At 53.3% G+C, this 19,211-nt stretch overlaps 1 protein-coding gene across 2 annotated transcripts in view; it reads left to right on the top strand.

Moving 5' to 3' along the window:
- The window catches only part of CLIP2 (CAP-Gly domain containing linker protein 2), a 98,925-nt gene that overhangs the window by 22,125 nt on the left and 57,589 nt on the right, over positions 1 to 19,211 (top strand). For both annotated transcript variants that reach the window (XM_035279731.3, XM_035279721.3), the window contains exon 2: positions 3,696 to 3,883. In XM_035279731.3, coding sequence (XP_035135622.2) covers positions 3,763 to 3,883 — 121 coding nt within the window. In that variant the 5' untranslated portion in view covers positions 3,696 to 3,762. The remainder of the gene's footprint in view (positions 1 to 3,695; positions 3,884 to 19,211) is intronic.

The following is a 19,211-nucleotide window of genomic DNA, read 5'->3' as shown; positions in this document are numbered from 1 at the left end:
CACCAGTGCATGTTGGCTCCACTGCTGTGTGCCCGGGGGCAGCTCGCTCTCCGCTGCTCCTGTAGCTGCCAGCCCGAGGGAGGAGGTGATCCTTCACCCGGATGTGCCAGGACAGGTAGTAGTAGCCTTGCTGACTGATGGGATGTCTGAGAACACATCACGCATCCCTGCCGTGAGCATTGTAGATTGGCTTCCCTGTTCATCAGAACTCTGGAAATGCAAATGACAGTGTCCCTCAAATAGGTTTAGGAAAAAAAAAAAAGGCCAGGAACAGTGTCCCATGCCTGTAATCCCAGCACTTGGGGAGGCTGAGGCGGGAGGATTGCTCGAGGTCATCAGTTTGAGACCAGTCTGGCCAAGATGGCAGAAACCCGATCTCTACTAAAATACAAAAATTAGCCAGGCCTGGTGGCAGGCACCTGTAGTCTGAGCTACTTGGAGGCCGAGGCAGGAGAATTGCTTTAACCCAGGAGATGGAGGTTGCAGTGAGCCAAGATCACGCCACTGCACTGCAGCGTGGGTGACAAAGTGAGACTCTGTCTCAAAAAAAAAAAAAAAAAAAAGGGACTGAGTGCAGGGGCTCATGCCCATAATCCCTGAATTGTGGGAGGCAGAGGTGGGAGGATCACTTGAGGTCAGGAGTTGGAGACCAGCCTGGCCAACATGGTGAAACCCCATCTCTACAAAAAATATAAAAATTCGCCAGGCATGGTGGTGGGCCCCTGTAGTCCAGCTACTTAGGAGGCTGAGGCAGGAGAATCGCTTGAAACTGGGAGGCAGAGATTGCAGTTGAGCCAAGATCACGCCACTGAACTCCAGTCTGGGCAACAGAGTAAGACCCTGTCTCTAAAAATAATATTAATAAGATGAGTGGTGAAAGGATTCTTTAAAATGTGTGACTGCAGATACGGCTGGACAAACAGGGGCATCTACTGCCCAGAGATTTCCTCTGTTTCCGAGGTCCAGATGTGAGGATGCTTTTGCCTGGAATCCTCCCTGACTGGTGCTCTGAATTCCCTCTCCCCTTTGGACGGTGCTCCCCAGGACAGAGGCTGAGTCCTGCCGGCAGCTCTGGGGTGGGAATGGGATCTGGCTCATGGTGAGCCCTCCAGAAACACTGGGTGCAGGAAAGTTTGTGAGTGTGGGATAGTGGGGAAGAGACCTGCGGGTGGGGGATTTGTCCACCTCTCTGACCCCCAGCCCCATCTGGCTGCCCCCCTGATCCCCTAAACAGGTATCATCTTGCCTGGAGGCTTTGCTCCCCACCAGAGTCCCTATTGTAAAGCGCTGGTGCTCCTCTAAGCTCTTCTCTGCTTTGTCATAATGACACAAAGCTGGCCCCAGCGCTTTGGGAGGCCAAGGCGGGAGGATCACTTGAGGTCAGGAGTTCGAGACCAGCCTGGCCAACATGGCAAAACCCCATCTGTACTAAAAATATGAAAATTAGCCAGGCATTGTGACGGGTGCCTGTAATTCCAGCTACTCAGGAGGCTGTGGCAGGAGGATCACTTGAACCTGGGAGGTGGAGGTTGCAGTGAGCCAAGATGGTGTCACTGCACTCCAGCCTGGGCGAGAGAGTGAGAGTCCGTCTCAAAAATAAATAAATTTTAAAAAAAGACATAAAGCTTTCTTTTGCTTCTGAGATTACTGTATTAGCAAGTATCACACACACTTTTTTTTTTTTTTTTGCCATGATTATCATGTATCTTTGCTTTTAGGCCTTTAAAGAAATACTTCATTTTTATTATTTATAGAGAACAGGGTCTCACTGTGTTGCCCAGGTGGATCTTGAACTCCTGAGCTCCTGGGCTCAAGTGATTCTCCTCCCTTGGCTTCACAAAGTGCTGGGATTACAGACATGAGCTACCACACTTGGCCCTTTTTTTTTTCTTTCTTCTTTTTTTCCTTTTTGAGATGGAGCCTCACTCTGTTGCCCAGGCTGGCGTGCAGTGGTGTAATCTCGGCTCACTGCAACCTCTGCCTCCTGGGTTCAAGTGATTCTGCTGCCTCAGCCTCCTGAGTAGCTGGGATTACAAGTGCCCGCCACCACACCCAGCTAATTTTTGTATTTTTAGTAGAGATGGGGTTTCTGCCATATTGGCCAGGCTGGTCTCAAAATCCTGACCTCAGGTGATCTACCCATGTTGGCCTCTCAAAGTGCTGGGATTACAGGCGTGAGCCACTTCACCTGGCCTTTTTTTTCTTTTTCTTTTTCTTTTTTCTGGTAGAGATGGGGTTTCTCCATGTTGGCCAGGCTGGTCTCGAACTCCTGACCTCAAGTTGTCCACCTGCCTCGGCCCCCAAAGTGCTGGGATTACAGGTGTGAGCCACCGTGCCCAGCTAATTTTTTAGTTTTCGTTTTCTGTAGAGACAAAGTCTTGCTAAGCTACCAAGGATGGTTTCGAACTCCTGGCCTCAGTCGACCCCCCATCTTGACCTCTCAAAGTGTAGGGATTACAGGTGTGAGTCACTGCCCCCAGCCCTTTTAGGGCTTTTTTTTTTCTTGGGAAAAGTGTCACTCTGTCATCCAGGCTGGAGTGCAGTAGTGGGACCTCGGCTCACTGCAACCGGCACTTCCTGGGTTCAAGTAGTTCTTGTGCCTCAGCCTCCCAAGTAGCTGGGACCACAGGCATGTGCTATCCAGCCTGGCTAATTTTTGTATTCTTAGTAGACACGAGGTTTCACCATGTTGGCCAGGCTGGTCTCGAACTCCTGACCTCAAGTGATCCATTCACCTTGGCCTTGCACAGTGCTGGGATTACAGGCACGAGCCACTGTGCCTGGCCACTTTTAGGCCTTTTAATGACCATAGTCAGCATGGAGCTCACCCTTTGGAAGGGTTTCACTCTGTCGCCCAGGTTGGAGTGCACTGGAGCTCATTGCAGCCTCGATCTCCTGGGCTCACGTGACCCTCCAGCCTCAGCCTCCCAGACTCCTGGGATGACAGGCCACTGTGTCCAGTCTAAAAGTGGGTTGGCTGGGCGCAGCAGCACACCCCTATAATCCCAGCACTTTGAGGGAAGCCAAGGTGGGTGGATCACCTGAGGTCAGGAGTTTGAGACCAGCCTGATCAACATGGAGAAACCCTGTTTCTACTAAAAATACAAGATTAGTTGAGCGTGGTGGTACACGCCTGTAATCCCAGCAACTTGAGGCTGAGGCAGGAGAATCGCTTGAACCTGGGAGGTGGAGGTTGTGATGAGCCGAGATCATGCCACTGCACTCCAGCCTTGGCAACAAGAGCGAAACTCCATCTCAAAAAAGCGGTTGTTGCAAACAGCTTGATGGATGCTTGTGGCGTAGAAGATGAAACAACATGTTTCAATTATAATATATTTATGCAACCAAAAATAAATACAGACACGAAGGCTTCCTGGTGGAAAGGCAGGCAGAGGGCGTGGCTAGATGCTGTCCTGGTGTGGAGTTGAGGCAGATGACCCCACACCAGGACGTAAGGGTGGAAGGCACGAGCCTCTCTGTGTTTGTCCAGCCCCTGTGATAGAGGGGCGGTGCTGGGATGATGAGCCCGGGAATGGGAATGTGGCTCATGTGGCAAGGGAGCAGTGAGCCGATAGGTTCAGTCGGCTGTGGCCTCTACCAGCCCACATCAGGAGGGACGGGTATTGCTCGGTGGCCCTTGAGGTCTGTGGGCCATTGGGAAGTGATGATGCAATGTCTCCTGTCTCTGCCCGCAGGTGAGTGAAGATGGCAGAGAGGATGTGACCGACACTCACCCTTGTCCACCTGCCCAGTGGCACCGCCATGCAGAAGCCCAGCGGCCTGAAGCCCCCCGGCCGTGGGGGTAAGCACTCCAGTCCCATGGGCCGGACGTCCACCGGGTCAGCTTCATCCTCGGCAGCAGCAGCCACTGGCTCCAAGGAAGGTACGTGGTGACAAGGATCGGCGGGGTGAGGGGACAGGCTACACGGGATGAGCGTTCTTCCAGAAGAGCCCAGGAGCATGGGCCGCTCTGTGATCAGTCTGGTGGGGGACGCTGAGTGTCATGAGCTCCTGTAATGGGGCCTGATCAGCGCTGGGAGGTCACCAGAGGCCTCCCCAGGGAGGGGACATGGGACCTGAGGTCTGGAGGGTGAATAGCAGATTCACTAGTGGAAGAGGATAGGGGCCGGGTGCGGTGGCTCATGCCTGTAATCCCAGCACTTTGGGAGGCCAAGGCGGCGGGATCACTTGAGGTCAGGAGTTCGAGACCAGCCTGGCCAACATGGTGAAACCCTTCCTCTACAAAAATACAAAAATTAGCTGGGCATGGTGGCGCGTGCCTGTAATCCCAGCTGCTCGGGAGGCTGAGGCAGGAGAATCACTCAAACCTGGGAGGCGGAGGTTGCAGTAAACCAAGATCGCGACATTGTACTCCAGCCTGGGGAACAGTGCGAGACTTGATCTCAAAAAGGGGGAAGGAGTTCTAGGTAGAGGAAACAGCACGTGCGAAGGCTCAGAGGCAGAAAGGAGCATCATGGGTACAAAAGAGGGAGGGGACGTGGGTGCGGCTGGGGCAGTCTGCTGTGATGCACGTGGACCTGGGCCGCTTGGAGGTGCAGGGAGTTTCATTTTCATTCTTAATAATGAGAGCTGCAGGAGGGTTTTAAACCAAGATCGGTATGATGGATTTCTTACCCATTCTCTGGGGTTGAAGAAATTGTGATTGAGCTGGGCATGGAAGTTCACACCTGTAATCCCAGCATTTTGGGAGGCCGAGGTGGGAGGATCACTCAGGGTAAGGAGTTCAAGGCCAGCTTGGCCAATGTGGTGAAACGCCATCTCTACTAAAAATACAAAAATTAAGCCAGGTGCAGTGGCTCATGCCTATAATCCCCAGCACTTTGGGAGGCCAAGGCTGGCGGATTATCTGAGGTCAGGAGTTCGAGACCAGCCTGGCCCACAAGATGAAAACCTGTCTTTACCTTAAAAATACTAAAAATACAAAAATTAGCTGGATGTGGTGGCACGTGTCTGTAGTCCCAGCTACTTGGGAGGCCGAGGAATGAGAATCAGTTGGACTCAGGAGGCGGAGACTGCAGTGAGCTGAGATCATGCCACTGTACTCCAGCCTGGGCAACAGAACAAGACTCTGTCTCAAAAAAAAGAAAAAAGTAGGCCGGACACGGTGGCTCAAGCCTGTAATCCCAGCGCTTTGGGAGGCCAAGATGGGTGGATCACGAGGTCAAGAGATCGAGACCATCCTGGTCAACATGGTGAAACCCCGTCTCTACTAAAAATACAAAAAATTAGCTGGGCACGGTGGCGCGTGCCTGTAATCCCAGCTACTCGGGAGGCTGAGGCAGGAGAATTGCCTGAACCCAGGAGGCGGAGGTTGCAGTGAGCCAAGATCGCGCCATTGCACTCCAGCCTGGGTAACAAGAGCGAAACTCCGTCTCAAAAAAAAAAAGAAAAAAGTAAAAGAAAGAGAAGCCACCATAGTGGTTCACACCTGTAATCCCAGCACAGCACTTTGGGAGGCTGAGGCCAGAGGAACACTTGAGCCTAGGAGTTCCAGACCTGCCTGGGGAACATAGTGCGACCCCATTTCTACAAAAAAAGTTTAAAAGTTAGCCAGGAATGTGGTGTGTGCCTGTAGTCCCTAGTACTCGAGAGGCTGAGGTGGGAGGATTGCTTGAGCCCAGGGGTTGGAGGCTGCAGTGAGCCATGATCACACCACAGCACTCCAGCCTGAGTGACAGAACGAGACCCTAAAAAAACAAGAGAGAGAAAGAGGGGAAGTCTGGCTGGAGAGGAGTGTGAAAAGAGGTGAGGGAGGCCAGCAGAGGCAGGCCTGAAGGACACAGGGTTTGGGTTTGTTTTATGAGTGGTGGGGGCCGGGCACAGTGACTCAAGCCTGTAATCCCAGCTCTTTGGGAGGCTGAGGCGGGAGGATCGCTTGAAATTAGGAGACCAGCCTGGCCAACAGGATGAAACCCCGTTTCTACTAAAAATAGAAAAATTAGCTGGTTGCAGTGGTGGATGTCTGTAATCCCAGCCACTGGGGAGGCTGAGGAAGGAGAATCACTTGAACCCGGGAGGCAGAGGTTGCAGTGGACTGAGATTGTGCCACTGTATTCCAGCCTGGGAATTCCAAGACTCCATCTCAAAAAAAAAAAGGAAAAGAAAAAAGAGTGGTGGGGCCAGGCACGGTGACTCAGGCCCGTAATCCCAGCACTTTGGGAGGCTGAGGTGGGAGGATCGCTTGAACAGTGAAGTTTGAGACCAGCCTGGGCTACACAGCAAGACCTCATCTCTACAAAAAAAAAAAAAAAAAAAAATTAGTCTGGCACGGTGGCGCATGCCTGTGGTCCCAGTTGCTCGGGAGCCTGAGGTAGGAGATCCACTTGAGCCCAGGAGGTGGAGGCTGCAGTGAGCCGTGATCCCACCACGGCGCTCCAGCCTGGGCGACTGAACCAGACTGACTCAAAAAGAAAACAAGGAAAGGATGGTGGGAACAGCTGGAGGACACCAACAGGAGTGACTGCACCCTGTTCGCTCCCCTGGGCCACGTGCAGAGAATGGATTGTGGGGTTAAGAGCCAGGTGGGGATGCCAGTGAGGCGGCGGTGGCTATCTAAGTGAGGACATCTGCACTCACAGCTGGCTTCTGGGAGGCCCAGGTGGGCTCACGAGTGGGCAATCAGGGAAGACTTTCTGGAAGAAACCTGAAGATAGGTGCAGGGCAGTGGATGGAATTTGCAAATAAGCAGAGGAGGAGGAAGGACCTGCAGGCAGTGGGGGAAGGGCGTGGGCGAATGCACCCAGTGGGCTGAGCTTGGTCCAGTGAGAAGTAGGGCTGTGTAGCCTAATGGCTGGAGAAGGGTACTGGCCTGGCCCAACCCTGGGGCTGGGGTGTGCTGTGCAGCGAGGCAGTCTTATTGAACCTTCTGGGTACTTTCCCCTTTGTTCCTCCCTGATCTAGAGAGGCCCAGTTCTGGCTGTGATCCAGCTCTCATGCCCTTCCTAGCCCTGCTCCTGCTGTGTGACCCTGGGAGAGTGACCTAACCTCTCTGAGCCACAAATGGGATAATAGCATCTCCCTGATGGGATGAAGTGAGTTAATGAACCCGAAGTGCCTGCAGGTAGAAAACTCATTAAAGATTAATTTCTAATTTCTCTTCCTTTCGCCCATCCATCATCTCATTACAGGAAAATCTGAAAGTGATAAAAGAAAAAAATGTCCATTCTCCTCTAACCTTCCCCCTTCCCCTTACCACTTAACGCAGTCACTGTACAGCATAGTCAGGATCCTGTTAACGGTGGGCCCTGTTCACTGTAGTCCCAAAAGATTCTAACAGAGCTGAACACTTCCTATTGCCGACGCTGGCGATTCCTGAGTTTTAGCCATTGTCATGTTGCAGTGCAATTATTATTATTTTTTTAAATAAAAAATAAAAAGGCCAGGTACGGTGGCTCACGCCTGTAATCCCAGCACTTTGGGAGGCCGAGGCGGGTGGATCACGAGGTCAAGAGATCGAGACCATCCTGGTCAACATGGTGAAACCCCGTCTCTACTAAAAATACAAAAAATTAGCTGGGCATGGCGGCTCGTGCCTGTAATCCCAGCTACTCAGGAGGCTGAGGCAGAATTGCCTGAACCCAGGAGGCAGAGGTTGCGGTGAGCCGAGATCGCGCCATTGCAACTCCAACCTGGGTAACAAGAGTGAAACTCCATCTCAAAAAAAAAAAAAAGGAGATAGGATCTTGGTCAGGTGTGATGGCTCACACCTGTAATCCCAGCACTTTGGGAGGCCAAGTTCAGGAGTTCGAGACTAGCCTGGGCAACATAGTGAAACCCCATCTCTACTAAAAATACAAAAATTAGCCAGGCGTGGTGGTGGGTGCCTGTAATCCCAGCTACCCGAGAGGCAGAGGTTGCAGTGAGCCAAGATCACATCACTGCAGTTCAGCCTGGGCAACAGAGTGAGAGTCGTCTGGAAAAAAAAGAGGCAGGAGACAGGATCTCTTCATATTGACCAGGATGCACCTCCTGGCCTCAAGCAGTCCTCCCACCTTGACCTCCCAAAATTCTAGGATTACAGGTGTCAGCCACCACATCTGACCCAGTCTACCTTTTAAACCTTATTTTCACTGTACCTTTTCTATGTTTAGCTATGTTTGTTTGTTTATTTGAGACAGGGTCTCCTTCTCTTGCCAAGGCTGGAGTGCAGTGGTGCGATCTTCGCACGCTACAACCTCCGCCTCCCAAGTTCAAGTGATTCCCATGCTTCAGCCTCCCTAGTAGCTGGGATTATAGGAGCCTGCCACCATGCCTGGCTAATTTTTTGTATTTTTAGTAGAGATAGGGTCTCAGCATGTTAGCCAGGCTGGTCTTGAACTCCTGACCTCAAGTAATCCTCCCACCTCTGCCTCCCAAAGTGTTGGGATTACAGGTGTGAGCCCCTGTGCCCGGCCACAAGTAGTTGTTTAAACAGCTACATTGTGCGTTCTGCTTTTTCTCATCTTATTGCATCCTGTGGCAAGCACCGCCCTGTGCTCCTGGTGTCATCACCTGCTGTCATTTCAATGGTTCCCTGGAGGGAACGGACTGCAGTGTGGCCTGTGATGCGCCACTTGCTTCCCGGTCACACTGCCCGGGGGTCTGGGAGTGGGGGCGAGGACTGGGTGATCGGACTGCCTGGGGCCCCAACCCTGCGAAGCTGTCCCGGAGAGAGAAAGTGTTTCTCTGAGAATGCCTGATTGACTGGGGAGCCACACCTTGTGCCTGACCTTGGCGGTGGTGGCAGCAGAGGCTGTGGCTGGCCTCGGTGGTGCTCTCTCTCAGTGTTGCCCCCCTGGCCACTGCCTTTACAGGGCAGAACCAGACTCCCAGGCTGGGGAAGGGGGCGGCCAGCCTGGAGCAAAACTGAGTTGGCCAAGGCAGCAAAACCCTGGGAGAGAGAAAGGGAGAGATTCTGCTGCCGGGCCGCTTTTGTTCCTGTGCCAGGGTCTCCAGAGAAAAACAAGAAAAAAGCCTCTGGGAAGAGTGACAGGTGGAAGAGCTAGGGAAGGACGGTCCCCCCAGTCCTGTTGGTCCGTTGGGCTCCCTCACCCACCCATACAACTGGCATCTGTTCTCTGAGGGGCTGGAGGCGGCCACACCCATCAGAGGCCGGAACCCTGGGCAGTGAGCAGTTGGAGATGTGGGTCTGGCAGAGGCCGGGGGTTGGCAGTGTTTTTCGGGGAGGGGAGCATGCTGGAGTCTGCTCTGGGAACAGGGCTGTGGCTGCCTCCCAAAGCATGAGCTCAGCGTCCGGCAGAGGAGCTGGAAAAGGGATGGGGCCTGGACTGGTGCCCCTGCTGCCCACCCAGTGGACAGGGGAGGGCCTGTGTCCTCAGAGCTGTGCCACACTGGGAGCAGCATTTGAGGGCACCTTTGAGGGTGTCTCTCACACTAGGAGGTGGCGCAGGGCTACACGGGAGAGGTGGTCAGAGCAGGTGGGCAGGAGGGCGGTTTGGGACCCACCAGGGGACAAAGTCCTGGTGGAGCAGCGTGGTCAGGGACCCGGCTGCATGTAACCAAGCAAACCCTGAGGCTGCTGCAGACAGGGCGGTTAGGGATGGCCCGGCTCCAGGGGTGACACTGGAGCAAGGATTCAAGGGATGAGCTGGAGGGAAAAGCATCCAGGCAAAGGGAACGAGGCTGCAAAGGCCCTGAGGGCCGGGCAGTAGCTCACGCCTATAATCCCAGCACTTTGAGAGAGGTGGGCAGATCACTTGAGGTCAGGAACTCAAGACCAGCCTGGACAACATGGTGAATTCTTGTGTCTACTGAAAATATAAAAATTAGCTGGCGTGGGGGCCCACACCTGTAATTCCAGCTACTTGGGAGGCTGAGGCAGGAGAATCACTGAAACCCAAGAGGTGGAGGTTGCAGTGAGCCGAGATCACGCCGTTGCACTCCATCCTGGATGACAGAGTGAGGCTCTATCTCAAAGAGAAAAAGAAAAAAGTTGGGGTGCTGGGCTACAATGAGAAGGGTCCTGGGTGAGGACTCGTGGGACTGATGATCTCAGTGGCCACCTGTGTGCCACTGTCAAGCTCTCTCCCTCCACTTCCCCTTCTTTACATTTTAAAGATGAGACCATTGGCTGGGTGTGGTGGCTCACGCCTGTAATCCCAGCACTTTAGGCCAAGGAAGGCAGATCACTTGAGGTCTGGAGTTCGAGACCAGCTTGGCCAACGTGGCGAAACCTCGCCTCTACTAAAAATAACAAAAATTAGCCAGGCATGGTGGCAGGCACCTGTAATCCCAGCTACTTGGGAGGCTGAGGCAGGAGAATGGCTTGAACCTGGAAGGTGGAGATTGCAGTGAGCCAAGATCAAGCCACTGTACTCCAGCCTGGGCAACAAAGAAAGATTCTATCTAAAAAATAAAATAAAAATAAAGATGAGAACACTGAGGCTTGGCATCTCAGCTGCATTGCCCAGGGCTACAGGGCCAGGAGCTGAGACTCACGCTAGACTGAGCCCCTTCTGCCTCCCCAGGGTGGGGTGCCTGGGGGACTGAGTCCAGTCCCAGCCCCACACAGCTAGCTCATGCCCCAGACAGGTGGATGGGAGGAGGAGCTACCTGTTCCCATTAGGTTGGTCACAGTTGTCCCCTAACTTTCCCGTGGCCTTGCCTCCGGATCCAGGAGATTCAGGACAAGTGTGTGTGTGTGTCACCCACCCTTAGGTGGGGAGCTGGGCAATGTGAGGCAAGGTCCTGTATCCTATCCCCAGCTGCCCCTTCAGGGCACACACAGGGCTGGGCCCAGGGTGTTTTGTTTCTGTTTTTTGTTTGAGATGATGTTACACTCTTGTCACCCAGGCTGGAGTGCAATGGTGCGATCTCCGCTCACCTCACCTCCACCTCCCAGGTTCAAGCCATTCTCCTGCCTCAGCCTCCCAAGTAGCTGGGATTATAGGCACGCGCCACCACGCCTGGCTATTTTTTTTTTGTATTTTGAGTAGAGATGGGGTTTCTCCGTGTTGGTCAGGCTGGTCTTGAACTCCCGACCTCAGGTGATCCGCCCACCTCAGCTTCCCAAAGTGCTGGGATTACAGGCGTGAGCTGCTGCGCCTGGCCTTGCTTTTGTTTTTGAGATGGAGTCTCTCTCTGTGGCCCAGGCTGGAGTGCAGCGGCGTGATCTCAGCTCACTGCAGCCCCCACCTCCTGGGTTCAAGAAACGGTCTTACGTTGCTGGTGGGAATGTAAAATGGTGCGGCTGCTTCAGGAAAGTCGGGCAGTTCTTCAAAACTTGTTTTGTTTTCATTTGTGACAGTCTCGCTCTGTCGCCCAGGCTGGAGTGCAGTGGTGTGATCTCAGCTCACTGCAACCTCCGCCTCCCGGGTTCCAGCGATTCTCCTGCCTCAGCCTCCCAGGTAGCTGGGACTACAGGCATGCACCACCATGCCCAGCTAATTTTTCTATTTTTAGTATAGAGTCGGAGGCTGGGCACGGTGGCTTATGCCTGTAATCCCAGTACTTTGGGATGCTAAGGCTGGTGGATCACCTGAGGTTAGGAGTTGGAGACCAGCCTGACCAACATGGAGAAATCCCTTCTCTACTAAAAATATAAAATTAGCTGGGCATGGTGGCACATGCCTGTAATCCCAGCTACTTGGGAAGCTGAGGCAGGAGAATCTCTTGAACCCGGGAGGCGGTGGTTGCGGTGAGCTGAGATCGTGTCACTGTACTCCAGCCTGGGTAACAAGAGGAAGCTCTGTCCCACCCCCCCAAATAAAAGTAGAGTCGGGGTTTCACCATGCTGGCCAGGCTGGTCTTGAACTCCTGACCTCAAGTGATCTGCCTGCCTCAGCCTCCCAAAGTGCTGGGGTAACAGGTGTGAGCCACCGCACCCGGCCAGCATTTTGGTTCTAACTCACTAACACAATCTCCCTGCACCCCGTGTGTGTTCCAGACCTTGGCATCAGCCTGAAGTGCCTGAGGGGGGCCTCTACCCCCACAGAGGATGGTGTCCTTCTTTCCTTTCCTTAAATTTCCAGGAGCCTCCCCAGCCCCAGGAGAGCAGGCGGGATTGTCCCCACTTTAGGTGACTTGTCTGAGATGTTGGGCAAGCTCATCCCTTCAAGGTCAGCTTCTTGGCTTTTCACTGACCACATCCTAAACTTTTAAATGGCATCAGGACAGGGAAGCCAGGCCTGATCTTCTGTGGCCGGCGGCCGGTGGGGGAGGGCTGCCTCCTAATGTCCTGACGTGGTCCAGGATCGATCTGACGGGGCGGGGGCCTGGTTGCCAGCACCTGCCTGCCTGCCCTCCTGGTGGCCTGGCCACGGACTTCTCCATGGGGAGCTGGCTTTGTTCTCTTCAGGGTAAGCCATCCGGGCCGCTCTTGCCCTGGGTTCCCTAGATGAGTCTGCTGGGCAAGGGTTCTGTTCTCCTGGTTTGGGAGGAGGAGGCACGGAAGTGGGGTTTGGAGTTCCATTTGGTTCAGGAAGAGTGCTGAGCAAAGCCTGGGATTCAGGACGGTGTGGGCTGATGGAAGGAGGTCCCTTCTTTAGGCGCAGTGCTCCAGAGGCTGGGGCTGGGGTGGCCACAGGAGAGAGGTGAGCTTCAGAGGGACCCCTCCCTGCTCAGGGTGGGCTGGTGGATATATACTCGGTCCTCCCTGGAGGAGGCATGGACTGAAGGGTGGAACCAGCTTGGGGTGGACCAAATTCGGGGCTGGTGGAGGGGAAAGCGGCTCCCTTGAGGGAAGCTATGGAGACCCTATTCCTTCCTTCGTAACCTCTGCCTTTGAGCACCTTCTGGAGAGAAGAGGGGGCTCAGGAGGGAAAGCTATTTGAGATTTCGGGGCATTGATGCATGTTTCCCTGGGGCTACCAGGAAGGGGGAGTCAGGTTGTGCCGTCTGTCTGCATTTCAGTCCAGGGGATGAGAGGGGCATTGGTGAGAGTCCACCTCCTGGGGCTCCTATTCTGGGGGTGTGCAGACATGCACCCCAGTTAGCCTGGGAGCGGGTCCCTGCAAGGCCCCTCTTGGTTATTTTATTTATTTATTATTATATTATTATTTGAGACAGAGTCTCGCTCTGTCACCAGGCACCAGGCTGGAGTGCAGCGGCGCGATCTCGGCTGTGCAAACGAAAGGGGGAGCAGAGCCCCGTGGGGTTGGAAGGGAGAGAGACGCAGTGGGCCCCTTGGGATGGCTGCAGATGAGGGGTTGTGGAGTTGCTGTGGACGGAAAGGAGGGTTTCCTTAGATGGTCCCAAGAGGGAAGTGTGTACTCGAGGCAGAAGGACGGAGCTTTGCCCGAAACAGCCTGGTCGATGCTTGTGGTATTGGTATAATGCCTCTTTGCCCTGCCCTCCCCTCCCCTCCCCTCCCCTCCCCTCCCCTCCCCTCCCCTCCGCTCCCCTCCCCTTCCCTCCGCTCCCCTCCCCTCCCCTCTTCGAGGGTCTCACTCTGTCACTCAGATTGGAGTGCAGTGTCACGATCATGGCTCACTACAGCCTCCAGCTCTCTCAGTCTCCCAAGTAGCTGGCACTACAGGTGCACACCACTACAACCCTGCTCATTTTTATATTATTTTGTAGAGACAAAGTCTCGCTCTGTGCCTCCTGAGCTCAAATGATCCTCCCGCCTCAGCCTCCCAGAGTGCTGGGATAACAGACATGGGCCGCTGCACCGGCCAGCATGGTGCTGTATTAACAGCACCTCTCACCCCCAGCAGCACCCGGGTTCGGATGTTAAATCGTGGGGTCACCTCATTTATAGCCCCTCCTTTGTGGTCACGGCGCTCCCTGCCGCATCGAAGGCTCTGAGAAGTCTTGTAGACAAGTACCCTTCACTTCGTTAAAGTTGCTGTTTCTCAAGCTTATTTGAACTTGGAAGTTAATTTTTCTTTTTTGCATAATGCCTAGGAACACCCCGTGGAGCTATGTTCTGTGGAATATTTAAGGAGGGACCAGGTCCTAGCAGAGGATACTTTTTTATCTGCCTGCAAACCATTGAGGCAGAGGGCTGAGTTCATCACACATTTCAGTTTGTGACATGTCAACATTGCGGGTTATTTTATTTATTTATTATTAAGGCCCCTCTTGGTTATTTTATTTATTTATTATTATTATTATTATTTGAGACTGAGTCTCGCTCTGTCACCAGGCACCAGGCTGGAGTGCAGTGGCTCGATCTCGGCTCCCTGCAACCTCCGCCTCCGGGGGTCAAGCAATTCTCCTGCCTCAGCCTCCCAAGTAGCTGGGATTACAGGTGCCCACCACCATGCCCAGCTGATTTTTTTGTATTTTTAGTAGAGACGGGGTTTCACCATGTTTGCTAGGAAGGTCTCAATCTCTTGACCTCATGATCCGTCCGCGTCTGCCTCCCAAAGTGCTGGGATTACAGGCTTGAGCCACCGCGCCGGGCCTACTATTATTTTTTGAGACAGAGTCTTGCTCTGTGGCCCAGGCTGGAGTACAATGGCACAATCTCGGCTCACTGCAACCTCTGCCTCCTGGGTTCAAGCAATTCTCCTACCTCAGCCTCCCGAGTAGCTGGGATTACAGGCACCCACCAGCATGCCTGGCTAATTTTTTGTATTTTTAGTAGGGACAGGATTTCGCCATGTTGGCCAGGCTGGTTTTGAACTCCTGGCCTCAAGTCATCTGCCTGCCTTGGCCTCCCAAAATACTGTGATTACTGGTGTATGCCATTGTGCCCGGCTATTTCTTATTTTCTATTACTTTTATTTTTTTGTAGAGATGGGGAATCTATGTTGCCAGGCTGGTCTTGAACTCCTGGCCTGAGTAGCTGGGACTACAGGCTTGAGCCACTATGCCTAGCTCCCTCTTGGTGTTTCTTTTTTGGGGGTGTGGGGAGGGAACAGAGTCTCACTCTGTAGCCCAGACTAGAGTGCAGTGGTGTGATCTCAGTTCACCACAATCTCCGCCTCCCAGGTTCAATTGATTCTCCTGCCTCAGCCTCCCAAGTAGCTGGGACTACAAGCCTGTGCCACCACGCCCAGCTAATTTTTGTATATTTAGTAGAGACGGGGTTTCTCCATGTTGGTCAGGCTGGTCTTGAACTCTTGACCTCAGGTGATCCGCCTGCTTTGGCCTCCCGAAGTGCTGGGATCACAGGCGTGAGCCACTGCGCCCGGCCAGTGTTTCTTAATTGATTCATTTTTTGTTCCTCTTCCCCACCCCGGGCCACTGTGCCCTGTGCTAGATGTGGGGGTGCCCCGAACTCTGCTGTGTCCCCAAGAATCACATCATAAACCCGGTCCCACAGAACCTGGACAAATCATGTTTTAAAGGTTGCTTAATGAACTGAATGACGTGAACATAATTTATGTCACTGCTCCTCAGTTTGGAGGGACTTAGGTTCAGGTGTATGTGAGTGTGTGTGTGTGTGTGAGTACGTGAGTGTGTGAGTGTGTGTGTGAGTGCGTGTGTGTGTGACTGTGTGTGTGTGAGTGCGTGTGTGTGTGTGACTGTGTGTGTGTGAGTATGTGAGTGTGTGAGTGCGTGTGTGTGAGTGTGTGACTGTGTGTGTGTGACTGTGTGACTGTGTGTGTGTGTGTGTGAGAGTGTGTGTGTGTGTCTGAAGGTCAAGATGTCAGTTTTTTCCTTTCTGAATTATTCCTTTGGAAATAGGCCAAAGAGTGCGTTCCCTTATTTTATTTTTTCTTTTTAAAAAATATATTTCTGGCTGGGTTTACACCTGTAATCCTGGCACTTTGGGGGGCTGAGGTGGGCGGATCACCTGAAATCAGGAATTCGAGCTGAGCCTGGTCAAAATGGTGAAACCTCATCTCTACCAAAAATACAAAAAAATTAGTTGGGTGTGGGAGTGGGCCCCTGTAATTCCAGCTACTCAGGAGGCTGAGGCAGGAGAATCGTTTGAACCTGGGAGGCGGAGGTTGCAGTGAGCCAAGATCATGTCACTGAACTCCAGCCTGAGTGACAGAGCGAGACTCCGTCTGAAAAAAAAAAAAAATCAGGCGAGCCTCTGAGCCCTGAGAAGGAGGCATAAATGAATTAGGAGTGATTTCTTCTGTGGAATTGCTACACTGGGGGAAGGGTGAGCTGGTAGAGCAATGGGGTTTGCAGCCTGAGCGCACGGGTGGGTGCGGGGCCTCCTGAGATGGGGAGGATGGTGGAGGAGCTTTCGCCAGGGCTGAGGAAGGAGGTCCTGTGGGTTGAGGATGTTGGCTGTGAGGTCCTGGAGGAGGCAGGTCTCGACCTTGACTGAGCTGAGTATGTGGGGATCGATTTGTTTGTTTCTTTTTCTTTTTTTTTGGGACTGTCTCACCCAGGCAGGAGTGCAGTGGCATGATCTCAGCTCTCTACAGCCTCTGCCTTTTGGGTTCAAGCAATTCTCCTGCCTCCGCCTCTCGAGTAGCTGAGATTACAGGTGACTGCTACCACGCCCAGCTGTTTTTTTGCATTTTTAGTAAAGACAGGGTTTCACCATGTTAGCCAGGATGGTCTCGATCTCCTGACCCCAAGATCTGCCTGCCTCGGCCTCCCAAAGTGCTGGGATTACAGGCGTGAGCCACCATGCCTGGCTGGGGTGATGAATTTTAGATAAAGCAGTCATGAAACGCTTCTCTGAGGAGATGGGGGAGCCAGCTCTGTGACTTTCCGAGACAAGAGGTCACGGGAAACACCCACACCTCCATTCAAGGAGGAGCCCCCTCCCCCTCCCCTGGGTTCCACACTCTGGGTCCCTTCCTCACTTACATAGGTGCCATGGCGAGCTGAACTGTAGCTGCTGGCATCCGCACCCTATCCCCTTGCCGGGCCCCGTTTGGCCATGCCTGTTGTCCACAGCGTCTGACACAGGGTCTGATCTAGTAGGTTCTCAGGAAATGGGGTCCCTGCTGGTGAGATTGGGCAGGAATGGAAAAGGCCAGTCCCCTCTTTCTCAGGGAGGGCAGGACTTGCATCCTCCAAGGCGGAGGGGAGAATGCGTCATCTGGGCGCCCTCATTATCCCCACCAGCTGCAGGACCACGCCGCCAGCTGCGGCCACCCTTCCCTGGTGTCCGTAGGCCCTTGTCATGCTTTGAACTTGAAACTTGGAGTAAATGCCCTTATGCCTCTTGTCTGACTGGGAATCGCTGTCCAGGGAATGGATAACTACACATAGGAGGTTTATTTTAATTTTTTTGTTTATTTTTTGTTTTGTGTGTGTATGTTTTTTTTTTTTTCCTGAGACGGAGTTTTGCTCTTGTTACCCAAACTGGAATGTAATGGCGCCATCTCAGCTCACTGCAACCTCCGCCTTCCGGGTTCAAGCAATTCTGCCTCTCCCGAGTAGCTGGGATTACAGGCGCCCGCCACTACGCCCAGCTTTTTTTTTTTTTTTTTTTGGTAAAGACACAGTTTCTCCATGTTGGTCAGGCTGGTCTTGAACTCCTGACCTCAGGTGATCCGCCCGCCTTGGCCTCCCAAAGTGCTGGGATTACAGGCGTGAGCCACCATGCCTGGCCGACCCTATTTCTGACCTCATCCTTCGTTATGTTTTGAGGACACTGAGCCACTGATATGGAAAACCATTGACTTGGATTGCCCTGGCCAAGCCAGTGTGTCCCTGCTGACTCCCTGGAAGGATGGGGAATTTCCCATGGTTTCCCAACTGCAGGAAGCTGAAAACGCCTCAGCATGCAGGGAATCTGAAGACGGTTTTGTCCCTGTGATGAGGGGGCCACTGAGGGTCTCCTACTAAGAGGAAGAATGAAGCAAAGTTCCCACGTGCAGTTGTCATGGGCTCCTGGCTTGGATTTTTGCAGCTGTTGAAACAACTGGTCCCTGGGCCTGTGACCCCTGGGAGGGGCGGGAGTCGGGGAGAGATTACCTGAGGGTCCGCCTGGGACGGGACAGCTGGGGACAGGACAGCTGAGCAGGCAGTGTCTCACCAGGAATAGCCATGCTGGGTTACCTTCAACCTGGGGACCCTTCTCTGGGCTCCCCGCACAGAGGGCAGGTAGAAACTGGCATTACCTGTGCTACCATGGTTCTACACAGAGCTTTCTCTGCACAGGAAAGGGCCCTAGGAATGGATGTGGGGGGCTAGATGCGGTGGCTCACGCCTGTAATCCCAGCACTTTGGGAGGCTGAGGGGGGTGGATAATGAGATCAAGGGATTGAGACCATCCTGACCAACATGGTGAAAACCCCGTCTCTACTAAAAATACAAAAATTAGCTGGACATTGTGGCACGTGCCTGCAGTCCCAGCTACTCAGGAGGCTGAGGCAGGAGAATCACTTGAACCCTGGAGGCAGAGGTTGCGGTGAGCTGAGAACACGCCATTGCACTCCAGCCTGGGTGACAAGAGTGAAACTCCATCTCAATAATAAGAAATGGATATGGAGTAGGAGCTGGCACCTGCCGGGCACCCCCTGTGCGAGTGGTCAAGAGGGAGGGTTCTGGCCGGGCGCAGTGGCTCACACCTATAATCCCAGCACTTTGGGAGGCCAAGGCAGGAGGATAGCTTGAGGCCAGGAGTTTGAGAGCAGCCTGGCCAGCATAGCAAAACCCCATCTCTACTAAAATTAAAAAGAACAAAATGGCCTGGTATAGTGGCACGTGCCTATAATCCCAGCTACTCAGGAAGCTGAGGCATGAGAATGGCTTGAACCCGGAAGGCAAAGGTTGCAATGAGCGGAGATCGCACCATTGCACTCCAGCCTGGGGACTGCAGCCTGGGCAACAGAGTGAGACTGTCTCAAAGAAAAAAAAAGAGGGAGGATTCCAGAGCCAGACCAGCTGGGTCCTACCGGGCCTGGGTGGCCTGAGCACGTGTCTTACCCTCTGTTTCCAAATCTGCAGGATAAGAACATAATGTGTGCTTACAATGAATAGCCTGGTCTGGTGGCACACGCATGTAGTCCCAGCTACTCAGGAGGCTGAGGCAGGAGAATCGCTGGAACTTGGGAGGAAGAGGTTGGGGCGAGCCAAGATTGTGCCATTGTACTGCAGCCTGGGTGACAGAGCGAGCCTGTTTACAAAAAAAAAAAGTGCCCCATCCATTGAGGAGCATGCAGTTAGCACTACATAAATGCAGCTGCCATTTTAATTATTTTATTTTGTTCTATGTGTTTTTTGTTTTTTGGAGAGATGAGGTCTTGCTATGCTGCCCACACTGGTCTTGACCCTAGTCACCCTGCCACTTTCCCGGGTCAGACCCTGAGGCCTTCGGCTGGCTGCAGCTTGGGGAGGGAACAGATGGGGAGGCCCAGGAGAGAGTTACTAGGGTTTTCTTT

The sequence above is a fragment of the Callithrix jacchus genome, chromosome 2, assembly GCF_049354715.1.
Source record: "Callithrix jacchus isolate 240 chromosome 2, calJac240_pri, whole genome shotgun sequence".
Taxonomy (NCBI): domain Eukaryota; kingdom Metazoa; phylum Chordata; class Mammalia; order Primates; family Cebidae; genus Callithrix; species Callithrix jacchus.
This window is presented reverse-complemented; position numbering and strand designations above follow the sequence as displayed.